General features: G+C 33.1%; 1 protein-coding gene across 1 annotated transcript; it reads left to right on the plus strand.

Moving 5' to 3' along the window:
* Positions 1-10,946: 10,946 nt before the first annotated feature.
* On the plus strand, positions 10,947-14,877 carry LOC131045146 (receptor-like protein 7). Its single transcript, XM_059215321.1, has 2 exons — positions 10,947-13,870; positions 14,611-14,877. Exon 1 carries the CDS (start codon positions 11,028-11,030, stop codon positions 13,779-13,781), a length of 2,754 nt encoding a protein of 917 aa, XP_059071304.1. The 5' UTR covers positions 10,947-11,027; the 3' UTR covers positions 13,782-13,870; positions 14,611-14,877.
* The last annotated feature ends 628 nt before the right edge of the window (positions 14,878-15,505 follow it).

The raw sequence follows: 15,505 nt of genomic DNA on the forward strand, positions 1-15,505 counted from the left end.
TTGTTTCTTTTAGGTGCATTATATTTATTCTTATCTTTCATAGATATGGATCTTGAGCTATCAATAGATGGTTAGTTCTAGATGATTCAGTTTGAGATATGTTTGGCATTGGTTATCTCCTTGTGCTTTGAGTTATTATTATGATGGCATTCATTGATATTGAGTTTGGGAGTCTTGGAAAGTGATACTGTACAAGTGATCAGATGTTGTCATTTATGGAAACTCATGCCAACAATTCCATCCATAGTTCATGATTTGATTTTACCAGAAGTTAGATTGAGTCTTAGATAGGTCCACTAAGATAGAATAGAGTATCCGACAGAATGCAATATTTTTGTTGGCACTTTATTTCGTTTGAATATTTTATGTTGCGGAGCTAGATTAAGATAGTTGGATGTCTAGAGTACCTTATTCTAGAGTCTTAGCCTTCGATGATGATTGTCATGCAAGTTGGAAGATCCGGTGTACAGGTTTTTTTGGATGAATAGTGTGGTATGACCAACATGTGTGAGAAATCATTATGCGGATTATGTGGGTTTATTTTGGTGATCATTTCTATGTTTGAGGATGTTTTTCTGATATCTGGGAAGCATGTGGACAATTATTTTTGGTTTGCATATGCATTGGAGTTCGGATTGAGCTGACAGTTCTTACATGTTTTGTGTGTTATGTGTTTTTGGGACGACATGTAGAAGACCTAATTCATGTTGCGAATATATAAGAGCGATTGATATTGTAATTTTAAAGATTAGTATGGGTGTGAAAAGTATTTGTGAGTGATTGTGTACAGTTTCACATGTGTAAGCGAAGGATTTATACTCTGAAATATTGAAGAACAACATAACAATGTAGTGTAGCAGAGCAGTATGTGATTAATAGTTTTGTGCTTAACCAAAACTATACCTTGGAATTTTTAGATGCTTTTTTTCAGTTCAGACATTCCAATTATCTTTTGTAGAAGATATTGTAAGGTAGTGGGTTTTTCGGGGTTGTTTCTCTTCTTTATTTTGAGCAGTGAGCTCTAGGCAGTGTGCTTGAAAGCATACATCCATTCCCTATAATGTAATATTTTTATACTTCAGTAGAATATTCATATTGTGGGTCTCATCCCCACTATGTTTTTGTCCTTAATCGAGGTTTTCCATGTATAAAATCTGGTGTTATGGTGTAGTTGTTGATTTCTTTGTGTTTCTGCATCTTTCTTTCATTCATTTACATTAAGTGGTTAAAAGGACAAGTTAATAAGGTTAAAAATTGTAGAACACTAATTCAGCCCCCCCCCTCAGTGTTCCTTGATTCCAACAATTGGTATTAGAGCCTAGTCCCCCGAAAGAAGCATAACAACTTTAGGAGGATCTGAGAAGGTGAATCAATGGATTCTGGTAGTCTTCAACATCAACTTATTTTGGCACTTGAGGATCTTGATCAATCCCAAGCTGAGGTTTGATAGATGAAAGCGAATCTTAGAGATGCTGAAAAATTCATGCAGTCATTGAAAGATTGGTTGAACAATTCAAGAGAGAAGAGAAGGGAACTTGTTGATAAGATAAAGGAGAAAGAAAGCCAAAGAATTGATGACCAATCCTTGAAGGAGAAGAGAGAAGAATGTGAGAAGATTGTAAGAGAGAATGCAACCCTAAAACATGAGATGGAATCTATAGTGATGAAATTGACCAATGAGATTGAGGAAAGAAAGAAGAATGAAGAGAATCTTAATTAGTCCTTTAAAAAAAGATCTGATGAATGCAATAGACTTCATTGTGAGAATGGTCAACTAGAGCATGATTTGCATGAAACCAAATAAGAACTTGGAAACCAGATTCTTCTTCTTAGATATGATCTTGAAGATGCAAATGAGGACAAAGAAAAGTTCAGAATCAGTTCAACCAAGTTTAATGAGATGCTTGAAAGTTAGGTTAGTGAAGATGACAAGAAAGGACTTGGATTTGAGAAAGGTGAAAGCTTCGGATCTAGTCAAAAGTCTCAACATCAGAAGAACAAAGCTCAAAGGCCTCAAGTAAGGCAACCTAATGCTTATAAGTTTAATGGTAACTATTTTATTTGCAATAAATTTGGTCACATGGCTAGTCAATGTAGAAATAAAATTAATCAAAATGGTCCATCTTTCTTTGGTAAATGTTTGAAATGAAATAAGTATGGTCATAAGTCAAATGAATGCAAAAGTATGATAAATAACTTTCAAAATAAAAGAAATGTCAGATGTTATGCATGTGGTAGGTTTGGACATGTTGCTAACCAGTGTAGATCAAGAGGAAATCAAGGAAACTTTAGGCCTAGTTAGAGAAATGTTGTTTACTATAATTGCAACAAATCCGGTCACATTGCAAGGTTCTATAGAAGCAGAAGTATGAATAGGAAGGGTTCGACATGCAAAAACAAGGATGTACAGGCAAATGTAAATGGAAAAGATAAAGTGGAGGAGATTAAAGATCGAATGAAGAAGACATGAGTTAAGAAGAGTGACTTGGATATTGGAAACGAATCCGCACTGGATTTTGGTGTTGGAAGTTCATGCGGTAACTAAGCTAAGGCATCTGACCTTGGGGGAGTTTTCATGAAAATTTTATAAACCCCCTGTTTAAGATCCATGCTTGATTCCAACAGGTTGTAGAAGCTGTATTTGATGATTACAGGTCGATTGAAAGGATTTGTGGAAGTTCTTGAGTAATGTTGAAGGTTCATAGAATATTTTTTGTGGAGCAAGTCTGTATCCGAAAGTATTAGGGAAAAGTGCATTTATTAAACCTAAAGGTTAGGTGTGCAGAAGATAAAAAGACACTTAATCACTTCATTTCTCATTTTGCATTTGAAGAGAAGAAGAGAAGAAAGTGGTCTACAAGTACAATATCCAGAGATCAAAGTGTGAAGGAGATTTCCCAAGAAAAAACCTAATTCGGCGGTTAAGGTATTTATCAGTGAACTTTTCAAAGTTTGAAAATTTTAAAATGGTTGCCTCTAGAATTACAACCCCATTAGTTGTGGATATTACCGAGAGAGCTTGGCCAGACTTCAAGAAACATCCATTCATCTCCATGGAAGATGATCCGAAGAGTGTATTCTCATCAATCCCACATGGTGTTTTGCACATTCAAGATATTAGGGTTTACACTCACTATAACATTGAGGAGTTAAGAATCTCTCACCTATTGAATCTCTACAATAAGCAATTGGTTGATGAAAATTTCAGGTTGAAACCAAAATTTTAAGTATTAGAGGATAAGGGTTTTGCACAGTTCTTTAAATTTCTGATGTTTGATGAGCGAGAATGGGTCCAGTATGTTCTCAGTAGAGTACATGATGAATTAATGTGGTTGAACAAGCCTTTTAAGATCAGAAAGAATGTTATTAGAGTTTTTACTGGTTTGTGTTTATTCGGAGAGATGCCATTGTTGGAGTCAATAAAGAACCAAATTGTCAATGACACAACTGACTCAAAGTTAGATAAAAAATCCATGACAATCAATGGTATATTAAAGTATGATGTCAGATTTTCTTCAATGGTAATTAGATACACAATATACTACTCCGGCAGAGAGAACTCTGTATCCAGGACAACCATATATCCTTCCTATGAGATGGTTTGGGATGATAAGAAGTATGATCTTTGTGAGTTGCTTCAGAGTGAGATGATAAAAAAACTAAAGAAGATCAAGGAGGATAGGAAGCATCCATTCAAGTATGACACCTTGATCCTATGTTTGTTTTTCTATTTCATGAGTGCAGTTCTGGAAGTCAGTCAAGTCCAATGGGCTTATGAAAGACCCGTTGGAGTACAAATTAGAGAATTATTGTACAATGTTGGTGACACCAATGCCCGAAAAGCTATCTTATGGGGTTATTTCAATAGCTTGTAGAGAGAGATGCATGATAGAGAGAGAATACCTAAGTCAATGGTGGAGAAGTATTAGGACACTATATGTTTCATGGTAGACACTAACCAATATCTGATGGAAGTAGTTGAGTACAAGACAGTATGGATCATTCCCATGGGGTATGACATTGAAGAGAACATTGTTGAGCTATATGCACAATATTTGTTAAGTAAGTTGGTGTAGTACATTGAGGAGAGGTTCAAAACTTACGTTGAGAAGAGCTTGAAGTTGGACAAGCAGTTCAAGAAGCCTAAAATCTAGAGGAAAGTGAGGAAGGAAGTTGAGGCATATGCTAAAAGCATTAGGATTCCAAGGAGGTGGTCTGGGAAGCGAGAAAGAGAAACATTATATCTATAGAGGATCCTATTAAGGAGAAGAAGGCTAAACTGGAAGTCTCTTCCCCAAGCCCAAGTAGACAAGGAGCACTACACCCTCCTTTGGTCTTGCCAAATAATCCAGCGGTGAAGGGAAGAAGAAGACAGTAAGCTTTATGATCGTGGAGGACAATGAGGAGACAAATTTTGATGATTTAGTTAAGGAGGTAAAGGCCAAAGCAACTAAGGTCACTGAAGTTGCTAAGGAGAAGGCATCCGGTGGAGACAAGACAAGCAAGAAACCAAAAACCTTTGAAATAGACAAGGTGATCAAATAAGTAAGATTTATAGTTAAACCTCTTATGTGATTAGATGAGATTGTAGATGAGCTTGATAAGAATAAAAATTTGAAGCCAATGTCTGAATGGTATGGCAATTTTGATGATAATGGAAAAAGGCCTTTAGAGAAAGCCATTGTTAAGTATTTGAATGTGTACAATAAAGTTATAATAGAAATAATGTTAGAGATAAAAAAAAGTTTGTATGATATTTTCGAAATGAGAAGATAGACTACAAATAAGGAATATGAAAGGTTAAGAGAGTATGTAATTGTGAATTTTTGTCCAGTAATAGTAGTTACAAATATGAACAAAATACTTCAAGAAGCTAAGCCATACTTTAGAAGCAAAACTAGAGTCAATAAGATTATGATTGGTCTAACTGGTGAAGTAGTAAAGGATACAAAGAAAATCCTTAAGCTAATTTTGGAAAGAAATCAATATGTTGTTGTATCATCAGCCCCCACATCATAGGAAGAGTAGCCCAAAGATGATCATGCTGATGAAAGTGCTTTGATAAAGGAAGATGATGTGGGGTCAAGGGGGTAGGTAGCCCATGGTATTTGTACATGGTTTTATAGAACATAGTTTTTATGTAATACCACTTTGTATTTTTGTGGGAGCTTATGTTTATAAAAGAAACCACAAGGGTAGTTTTTTGGGTTAGCCAGTTGAGTCAGCTAGCCAGGTTAGCATTTTTGGAGGTTGGAGGCATGACATGGGATGTGTGGTTACATGATTTTTCACATGGAGTGCTTCTTGATGGTTGGGTTTTAGAAGCTTTCACAATTGTATTGTAAAGGATGCATTGCTGAATAATACATGGTGATGGATTACATGCTTTTTCACATGGAGTGCTTCTTGATGGTTGGGTTTTAGAAGCTTTCACAATTGTATTGTAAAGGATGCATTGCTGAATAATACATGGTGATGGATTCTTTTGGAGGCTTAGGTTTTTCCCTCATAAGGGTTTTCCCAGGATATATCTTGTGTCGTCTTTGATGGGTATGTTGTCTATTCTTTACATGTGGATTCAATGAGTTTATTTTGTTGAAATATAAATTGGGTTATGTGAAAATTATCATAAATTTGGTTGCAAGTTTCCTTACAGAAGAAAGGATAAGAGGAAGTTTGTGATGTGAAGATAATCAAAGAGATTCAGAGCAGAGAAAAAGAGTTGTGATTGAATTATATGCGATTTGTTTTGAGATTGTGGTAGAGATGTGAGACAGAGTATTGGCAGTTGAGGTATAAGTTATGTGTGTTGATGTTGGTTGCTTGATGTAGAGTTTAAGGACAACTTCATGATTAGGAGATCCTTCTTTTCAATTCATTTTGTATAAAACAATGAGCTCATTCTTTGTGATCTGATATACATAGTGGATATATTTTGTGGCAAGTGATCACTGTGGTTTTTCCTTGTTTGGGTTTTCAATGTATAAAATATTGGTTTTCATGCATTGGATATGTGTTGTTGATTAATTGTTTATTTTCTACATTAATTTTTTATTTAGACTAATTAAACCCCCTCCCAGTCTTGCCATGGCTCCAACAAATTTAACCTCTAAATTTATGAAATTTGATTAATAAGATCTATGAATGCAAAATTGAAAATTAAAATATTCCCAAATTGGATCTGAGATAATTAATCCAAATTAGGCAACCCACAAGTTAATTTTAGAATTATAAATTAGGGTTTGTATAATTTTAACCTCTAAATTTATGTAATTTAATTGAAAATTAAAATTGTAAATGTAAATTTGAATTTGAAAATGCATAAACAATCAAATATGAGAATTCAAATCATAAATAAAGGTGTAAGATGTCGGATTCACAAAAATCTATTGGTGAAATCTTAGGGTTTCACCCAATGATGTAGTAAAACTACTAATTTTTTATTAAGAACCAATTACATTAAAGAGGGGTGAATCAAATAGATCTATCCTCAATCCAACAAAGATATGGCTGATTATTCTGATTAGATTCACTCATTGGATTTTGATTACCTCTTTTTAAGTTGAAGTGTGAAAATGTTAAAATTAGGGTAAATGTGTTGATATTAAAGAGATTATGCATAAACAATGAGTTACGATCATCAAACTGAGACATGAACTTGGATATGAGCAATATGTAAATGTTTAGACCTGTTCCCAAAAGGTTGACTTGAATTGTTAGGATCAGAATGCCTATTTCTTTGGTCCTCTGCACTTTTCACCGTCCAAAGGGGAACTTGTTCATCTCTATGAAAATAGTGATCTTGAAAATTACATCTATCTACTTATTTCTTGCACATAGTAAAGAAGCGAAAATGGTTTGGAATAGGGGTTTGCCTAAGTCAAATCTCAATTTAGTAATTAACTGAAATAAATAATGGAAAAATATACCCCAAATCCGTAATTGTTGATGATGACGTTTTTCTTCTTGAATGTAATCACATATTTTGTATGAAATGGCATGAACATTATAAAACCCTAATCATGCACACTTGCTTGCATATGAACGATGTAATGTTGAATTTCTTGGAGATAAAGATTTTTGTTAGAATGAATTGATAAAAATGAGTTTTAGTACCTTGTGATTTGGTCTAAAGGGTGTATTTGATAAATAACATGGTTGGTGCATATACATGTCACTAAACATATAAATTAAATAAAATTTCTTATAAATTGTCAACAACCATTGGGTTAGCAAGAGAAACCTAGCATTTTATAAGATGTTTTAAAAATGCTTATTTCTTACTAATATGAGATAAAGTATCAAAATTCAAGAGGAGATGTGTTGTGTGAGTTTCCTGTGGATATTTATTTCTAGGTAGAGTAGTTGATGACTATAGTTAAATTATTTATTGATACTATGCAAACACTAGAAATGCTTGTATAAAATTTTTTATTTTATTTTTATTGTATTGATAAAACTTCACCTAATTGTACACCCATTATAAAAGAACTAATAGTTACTTGACATTGATCAATAACAAAATATTATCTAATAGTAAGTGGGAGGGGAAAACTATGTAAGTTGAAGACTAGTACAAAGTGATTTACAACCTTATTAATTGCAACTACTATATGCTTCTATATGGACTCAAGGACTTGCAATTATATCTTTACAATGATGATTAAGACCAAAAATAGGGGTTTTCATAATAATTTGTAAGAAGGCTATTTTTTAAATAGTCCAAAGACAAGGGAATAATTTTTTTTAGTTTTATCCTTTGAGAATCAAAATTCAAAAAGATGATACACAAATAAACATATATAAACATTAAAAACAAAACACTATATATATGAAGAGGACCAAATGACTTCTCTTTCTATGAACACACCACAACCAAATCCGAATGGCTTCTTAGAATTTTGGCTTACAACAAATTCCAAATAAACAATTAGTATTTAAAGATATTTATTAAGTTGCTTGACAAGCTATGGCCATATCATTAAATTATAGGTAGAAATAGCTTTCAAATTATTAAATTGTAGGTAAGAATACCTTTCCAATTAAATTATTTTGCCAACCATATCATATCTATAACACTATTTATAGTCTTTCAAATAATTAATAGGGTTGACAATTCAACCAAACACTCAATGAATTACATTTTATTAAAATAAAATGACAATTTATTTTTGCAATTACCATTTCTAAAACCAATCAATCAAAAAATATACAATAAGGTCAAAATTTATGATAGATACATTATCATTCAAGGCATTAATAGGGTTTACAATTCAACCACAGATTTATAGAATTACATTGTTTATAAAAATTGAATCACAATTTATTTTTGGCAAACAAAAAATACACAATAAGATCAAAATTGATGACATATACATATTTTAACACATCGTTTTTTTAAATGAAAATTTTGATATTTGAACTAACTATTTCCAATATATATCAATAAAAAGAGAAATAAATGATATTAAAGAATTATTTAAAATAGAAAATATTAAATACATGCTGAATTTTTTTAATCTTATATGTTCATTGAAATGAATACATTTGTTCCTACATTGACATGAATTAATAGCATCCTAATTTTGAAACTCAAAATTAATTTTTTCATTCCAAACACTAAAATAAATCACTAAAATAAATCACTTTGAAAAATATGAGATTTACTATCAAAATAGTTAATCCACCATATTTTAAATAAATTATGGTCAACAAGAGAATTCTTTGTAAACTTAATAATATGAAAATTTAAAAACGTCTTTATATGGAATGAGTGTAAAGGAGGACCCAGAATTTAATATGCCTGACCATCCCACAACTTACCTACATTCCCATTGACCCAGTGCCCACTGTTACACCTTTATAAGGAATTTTGTAGAAGATTATTGCGTCGGTGTGAGACTACTACTTTTCGGCAATGGCTACGCAGCGGACAAAATGGTCCGCCCATGCCATGCCTTCTACATGTCCCTCATGTCAGGGCAATCACTCTCAAGCCCGTACAATCCGTCACATCCGTCAGTTAATTTTTTTATCAGTTAAAATCTAAAATATTAGCCACTCCCTCTGTCTGCCAGATTACTTGCTTTGTGCAATCTGTCCTGCGAGAGATGTTGGTAGTTGCAGGACAGGACACCATAAATGTTGCACCTTAGTTGCATGACAGGACACCGTAAATGTTGCATTTTGCTCGAAGAGTTTTTACTTTGGTATAACACTCGAAACCAGATGTAATTTTTTTTATAATAATTTATATGTTTAAATTTTTAATTTATTTTAATAGAAAGTATATTACAATATATAATTAATTGTAAGATATATATTGTATGTATAAAAAATAATTAAATGATTTTAACATTAAGAAATAATTAGATACTTACTATTGATTTTGATAGCATGATACAGTCATATAGTTATTTTTTATGTTAAAATAATTTAACTATTTTTTATTTTAAATTTACTTATTTATTTTTTATATTAAAATCTATTAATTATTTTAAATGATTTTAACATAAGAAATAACTAAATGATTTTAACATATATGATTAAAATCACTTAGTTATTTGTTACTTATATATAAATTTTAATAATATTATTATAAATTTTTAATAATTTAAAAAGTAAATATATTTAGAAAAAATAAACTATTATTTAGTATTTAAATGTTTTTAAAATAATATTATTAAAATTTATATATAAATAATTTTTATTTTCTATGTTAAAATCACTTAGTTATTTGTTAGGTTAAAATCGTATAGTTATTTCTTATGTTAAAATCATTTAATTATTTTTTATTTTAAAATTATTTATTTATTTCTTATATTAAAATCAATTAATTATTTTAATTTAAATGATTTTAACATAAGAAATAACTATATGATTACCTAACTTAAAAAATAGTTTATTTTTTCCAAATATATTTACTTTTTAAATTAAAATAATTATTTGATTTTAATATAAGAAATAAATAAGTAATTTTAAAATAAAAAATAATTAAATGATTTTAACATTAAGAAATAATTGGATACTTACTATTGATTTGGATGGTAATATATATCAAACTGCATTTTTTTTAACGATACAGTCATATAGTTATTTCTTATGTTAAAATAATTTAACTATTTTTAATTTTAAATTTACGTATTTAATTTTTATATTAAAATCTATTAATTATTTTAATTTAAAAAATAAACTATTATTTACTTATATCACTATTTAAATTTTTTTAAAATAATATTATTAAAATTTACATATAATATATCTTACAATTAATTATATATTGTAATATATTTTCTATTAAAATAAATAAAAAATTTAAATATATAAATTATTATAAAAAAATTAGGGATTTCGAGTGTTATACAAAAGTAAAAACTCTTAGAGCGAGATGCAACATTTACGGTCTCCTGTCCTGCAACTACCAACGTCTCTTGATCCAAACGTTGACAGGACAAATTGCACAAATCAAGTAATCTGGCGGACAGAGGGAGCAGCTAATATTTTAGATTTTAACAGAAAAAAAAATTAACGGGCTTGGGAATGATTGGCCTGATGGCATGAGGGGCATAGAAAAGGCATGGCATGGGCGGGCCATTTTGCCCCCTGCGTAGCCATTACCCTACTGTTACACTCATCGAGTAATGCATAGAAGATGGTAGAAGTGATTGAGTGGACGTGAGACCACAACATTTCCACTTGCTCAGGCATAATAATTATTTAGTGAACGTGTAAGGACCATTTTCCTTTCATTAATTGTAGACAAAAGATGACGATTCCATTCATTCAGTTGTATACAGAAGATCCGACAAAATTAATTACTGTACTTTTCCATGCATTCAATGGCAGGGACCCGGGATATGACAAAATTTACTGCGGTTACCTTTTCCAGTCGTTCAATAATACACGGCAATCCCAACACAAAGATGTTTAAGCGAACCAAGGGATTTCTTTAGCTTTTTTCTTACCTGATCTCTGATCAATTCTTTTTATTGAAAGCATAGATATACGCATTTTATTTTGCGAAAGATATGGAAGCTACGGTTTCATATAGCAAAGTTGCACTTGCAATCATTACAATATCATGCGGCCTCTTATGTTTGATCGCCTATCCTACAATGGCGTGCCCGCTAACCGACAGAAATGTTCTCCTGGATTTTAAGGCAGATCTTGCAGATGAGGATAAAAGGCTTAGTTCCTGGCACGGATTGAATTGCTGCACTTGGAGTGGAGTTGGCTGTAACTTCGGCACAGGCCATGTTTCTCTACTCGATTTGAATGGATACAATTTGGAGGGTGACATCCATTCATCGCTGTTTGAGCTTGCAGAGTTAGAGCACCTCGATCTCAGTGATAACTACTTTCAAGGTAACATCACTCCCCATATTGGAATGTTGAAGAAACTCAGTTTTCTTGCTTTGTCAGATGCTGGTGATGCAAATGAATTTTATGTGAGTTTGGAAAGCTTATCAAATCTAGTGAGCTTGGAATACCTCGTTCTGGATGGACTAAATATCTCTGTAGGCAAGGAGAGCGCCGAAGCTGTTGGCAGTCTACGGAACCTTCAAGAACTCAGCATGTCTGGGTGTGGGCTTAGCGGACCAATTCCCAATTCCCTTGTCAAACTCACTTCTCTCCTTCATCTCGATCTTTCAAGGAATTCTTTGTTAGCCCAAATACCTGCTTGGTTTGAAAATGTGACTGCCCACTTGCTCTCACTTGATCTTTCTGACAATTACAATCTTGGAGGAGACATTTCTTTTATTGGACAACAAATTTCACCATCACTGACTAGAATTATTCTTTCACGGACAGCTGTGGAGGGTGAAATTCCATCTGCTATAGGGAACGTTTCATCCTTGGAGAGTCTTCATCTGTTCAATACTAGAATTGAAGGTAAAATTCCTCTGTCCATCGCCAATCTCTCTAAACTTTTTTCTTTGGATCTGTCCCACAACAACTTAAGAGGATCAATCCCACCTTCGTTGGGATCACTTTCTTCCCTTTCATATCTTGACCTCAGTTACAACCAATTTAATGGAGCAATTCCTCGCACAATTTCAGATCTTGTTAGCTTAAAACACCTTTGGCTGGACTCTAATGGGTTAAGTGGTTCCATATCCCTTTCTCTCTTAGATAATCTAACTAGACTTGAATATCTGTTCCTTTCCAATAATCACCTAACCGTGAGTAGTGATTCACCCTGGATCCCACAGTTTAGAAACCTCCAGGCTCTGCGATTATCTTCCTGCAATTTAGATAGAATTCCACCGTTTCTAGTAACCCAATATGGCATGATAGAGCTGGACCTATCCGCTAACAGAATTGCAACAGATATTCCGTCCTGGATTTGGGACTTAACCAGTCTTTATTATTTGAACCTTAGCTGTAACCAATTAACAGGTTCTCTGCCATCTAGTCTAACATCCATGACTCTTATGTATCTGGATTTGCACAATAACAGCTTAGAAGGTCCTCTTCCTCTTCCTCCTGATGCTCATCTTTTGGACCTGTCGGGGAATCAGTTTAATGGTTCTATTCCTGCTGATACGGGTGCATATCTTTCAAATTCGTGGTATTTATCCTTGTCTAGGAATAATCTCAGTGGAGCCATTCCAGATTCTATTTGCACTCCAGAGTTGCAGGTTCTTGACCTGTCAAGTAATATGCTGAGCAATATGATTCCTCCCCATTTGATAAGGAAATGTTCTTCTCTCAATGTTCTAGATTTGGCGGAAAATCATCTAGAAGGTAAAATGCCAGCAGAATGGGGCAACCTGAAAGAGATTAATACATTGAAGCTCGCTGGTAATAAGTTGAGAGGACTTCTTCCGTCTTCGCTTTCAAAATGCCACACTCTGCAAGTATTGGATTTGGGAAATAACAAGTTACAAGGCACCATTCCCCATTGGATTGGGAAGCTATCACAACTGCACGTGTTGGTGTTAAGGTCTAATCATTTCCATGGCAGTGTCCCACGCCAGGTGATCGACCTTTCAAATCTTCAAATTCTGGACCTTTCACACAACCGCCTTTCAGGACCTATTCCGAGCAACCTTACAAACTTGCTTGCAATGGTCAATGAATCACAGAGTAATCCAAACCATTTGGAAAAATATACTTTAGATGGTGCAATATATACAAATAAAATTGTAATGTCGTGGAAAGGTGGGGATGGTGAGTTTGTGAAAGTTCTTTTCATTCTTAAATGTATTGATCTTTCAAATAACAATTTATCGGGGAACATTCCTCTCAAAATGGGATCCCTTAAGGGCTTGATAGTCCTTAACCTTTCAAGGAATCATCTCAGTGGCCCAATCCCAAAAACATTGGGAGACATGGATCAGCTAGAGTCTCTGGACCTCTCGATAAACAGGTTGAATGGCAAAATTCCCTTGGAACTTCAGTTGCTGACTTATTTGGAGTTCTTGAATCTATCTTACAACATGCTTGATGGAAAAGTACCCCACGGAGGGCAGTTTCTGACCTTTGGGGAGTCATCCTACTTAGGCAATCCTAAGCTAAGTGAGATTCCATTTACCAATACAACAGTCTGCAACAACTCTTCTGGATATGACAACTGCACAAGTATTGAGACAATTGGTGTAGAAAATTCAGATGCTGAAATGAAAGGGTGGGCCATCGGACTTGGATTGAGTTATAGTTTGGGATTCTCTATTGTGATTGGAATATTGTGTTTCAATAACAGGATAAGAAAGAGAGTCTTCAATTTGTATGATGATGCAGTTTTAGCTGTTGATCGGTGTATAACAGGGAATAAGTGAAAGTAGATACCTTTATACAGAGGGTTGGGTTACTATATATGGACAAAATTTCTCTTAGTATATGGCCACTGCAACTTTGTAAGCATGAGGTGAGCTAGAAATTGCTGGTGCTACTGATGTCGTAAACATTTCAATGCGTCCTAATATATGTAATTTAAATTACTGTTTAGAATTTATTTTGATGTGTAAAAGGTTATTGTAAGGGATAAAATTATATACTTATATGTTTCTAAAGTTATTTTATTAGTTCTTGCGTTGTTGGATTCAATCTGTTTTATAAGCTGGTCAATCATTTTACAGTATAATACAGTTTTAATTTTCACTCATATTTTTATAATTAGAAAAAAATCTTTTATCTGTTATTCTATTGATCACAGTCATTGCATAATTCATTTTTTATTTTCTTTATTTTATGAAAGTTTGAATTATTTACAACCATAACATAATTTTTTTCTATTTCCATAATTGCGAATGCTCATTGAATTCTGAAAAAATGTAGAGAACTTTTTTCATTGAATGCACATTGTCACGGATCTTATAGGTTGAGTGCATATTGAATGCATAGGATATTCTCGAGCCACTCATTCAGTACTATCTGATTAGCCTCCTTAATTAGTAATATTTTGTATATTCCGAAACCTGCTTTTCTAAGCTCTAAGAAAATCAGCATTGCGGCCTATAGAAAAGAGCATTACTTTACTGACGTGAGTATTTTGAGAAGTTCTTTGTTCTGTAATGGAGGGAATTTTTATCTGAAATTTCTTTTTAATGGTTTGGCTTGACCCTTGGCCAGGCTTGTTAAGTAAGCTATGTTAGCTGGTTTATGCAGGGAAGCAAAGCTAATGGACATCGACGGGTAATGCCAAATTCATGAAAAGAAAGGCTGACGCACAGAAGATATACATATTTAATGTTTTGCTGAGATATTTATTCTTAAGTCCCCTAAACTATTGAAGCTATTCTGCACTATTCTGTGGATTAAGATTTCCATATATGTGTGTCTTGAGTTTGTTGTTGTGGTATTCTTGTTGTTTGTGTAAGAGTTCTGGACTTGCTATCTGGTTTTTAATTTTTTCAAAGTTTGCATATAAATCTGAAATTATTTATTAAGGATATTTCACTCCCATAAGGGTTGCCATGTAAATCTTTTTGAGTTTTGTATGCATACTGTTTCGTTTACCTCTATAATGTTGTTGGATAGGTTTTGCAAATGTTGTTGACGTTTTTCAGATCATTTAGTCTTAAATTTCTTTATCCCAGTAAATTGGTTGTTTGTAATAGAGGTCAAAATCCCCAACAAAATTAAATCTATCGGGAATTGCAAGCCATGTGAGCTTCCGAAATGAAATAGGTGAGGCCGGAGCACAGGGGGAAGATGGATTAACATCAATAAAGAGATCATCTATAACTTATAAGAAAACCTTCACTCGAACTCTGGATGAAGCCTTAACATCTATCATGAATAAAAAATTCAATGTGTCATAAATACATGTTGACAATAAACCAAGAGAGCTAAGGTCTACAGCATTTTCTTCAAATGAACAGAAGATGACATGAAACAAAAGTACTTGAATCATACTGCATGCAGGGAGTATGCAAATATCCATCAGGCTTTTAGAAGGTAGATGTTTCTTGATAGAGAGAGGTACAGTTGGAACATGATTCAAAGTTTGGAAATATTAGATACCTTTAGATGAGACGATGCAACCAACTGTTGACACATG

This window comes from Cryptomeria japonica, unplaced genomic scaffold (genome assembly GCF_030272615.1).
Source record: "Cryptomeria japonica unplaced genomic scaffold, Sugi_1.0 HiC_scaffold_110, whole genome shotgun sequence".
NCBI classification, from domain to species: Eukaryota; Viridiplantae; Streptophyta; class Pinopsida; order Cupressales; family Cupressaceae; genus Cryptomeria; species Cryptomeria japonica.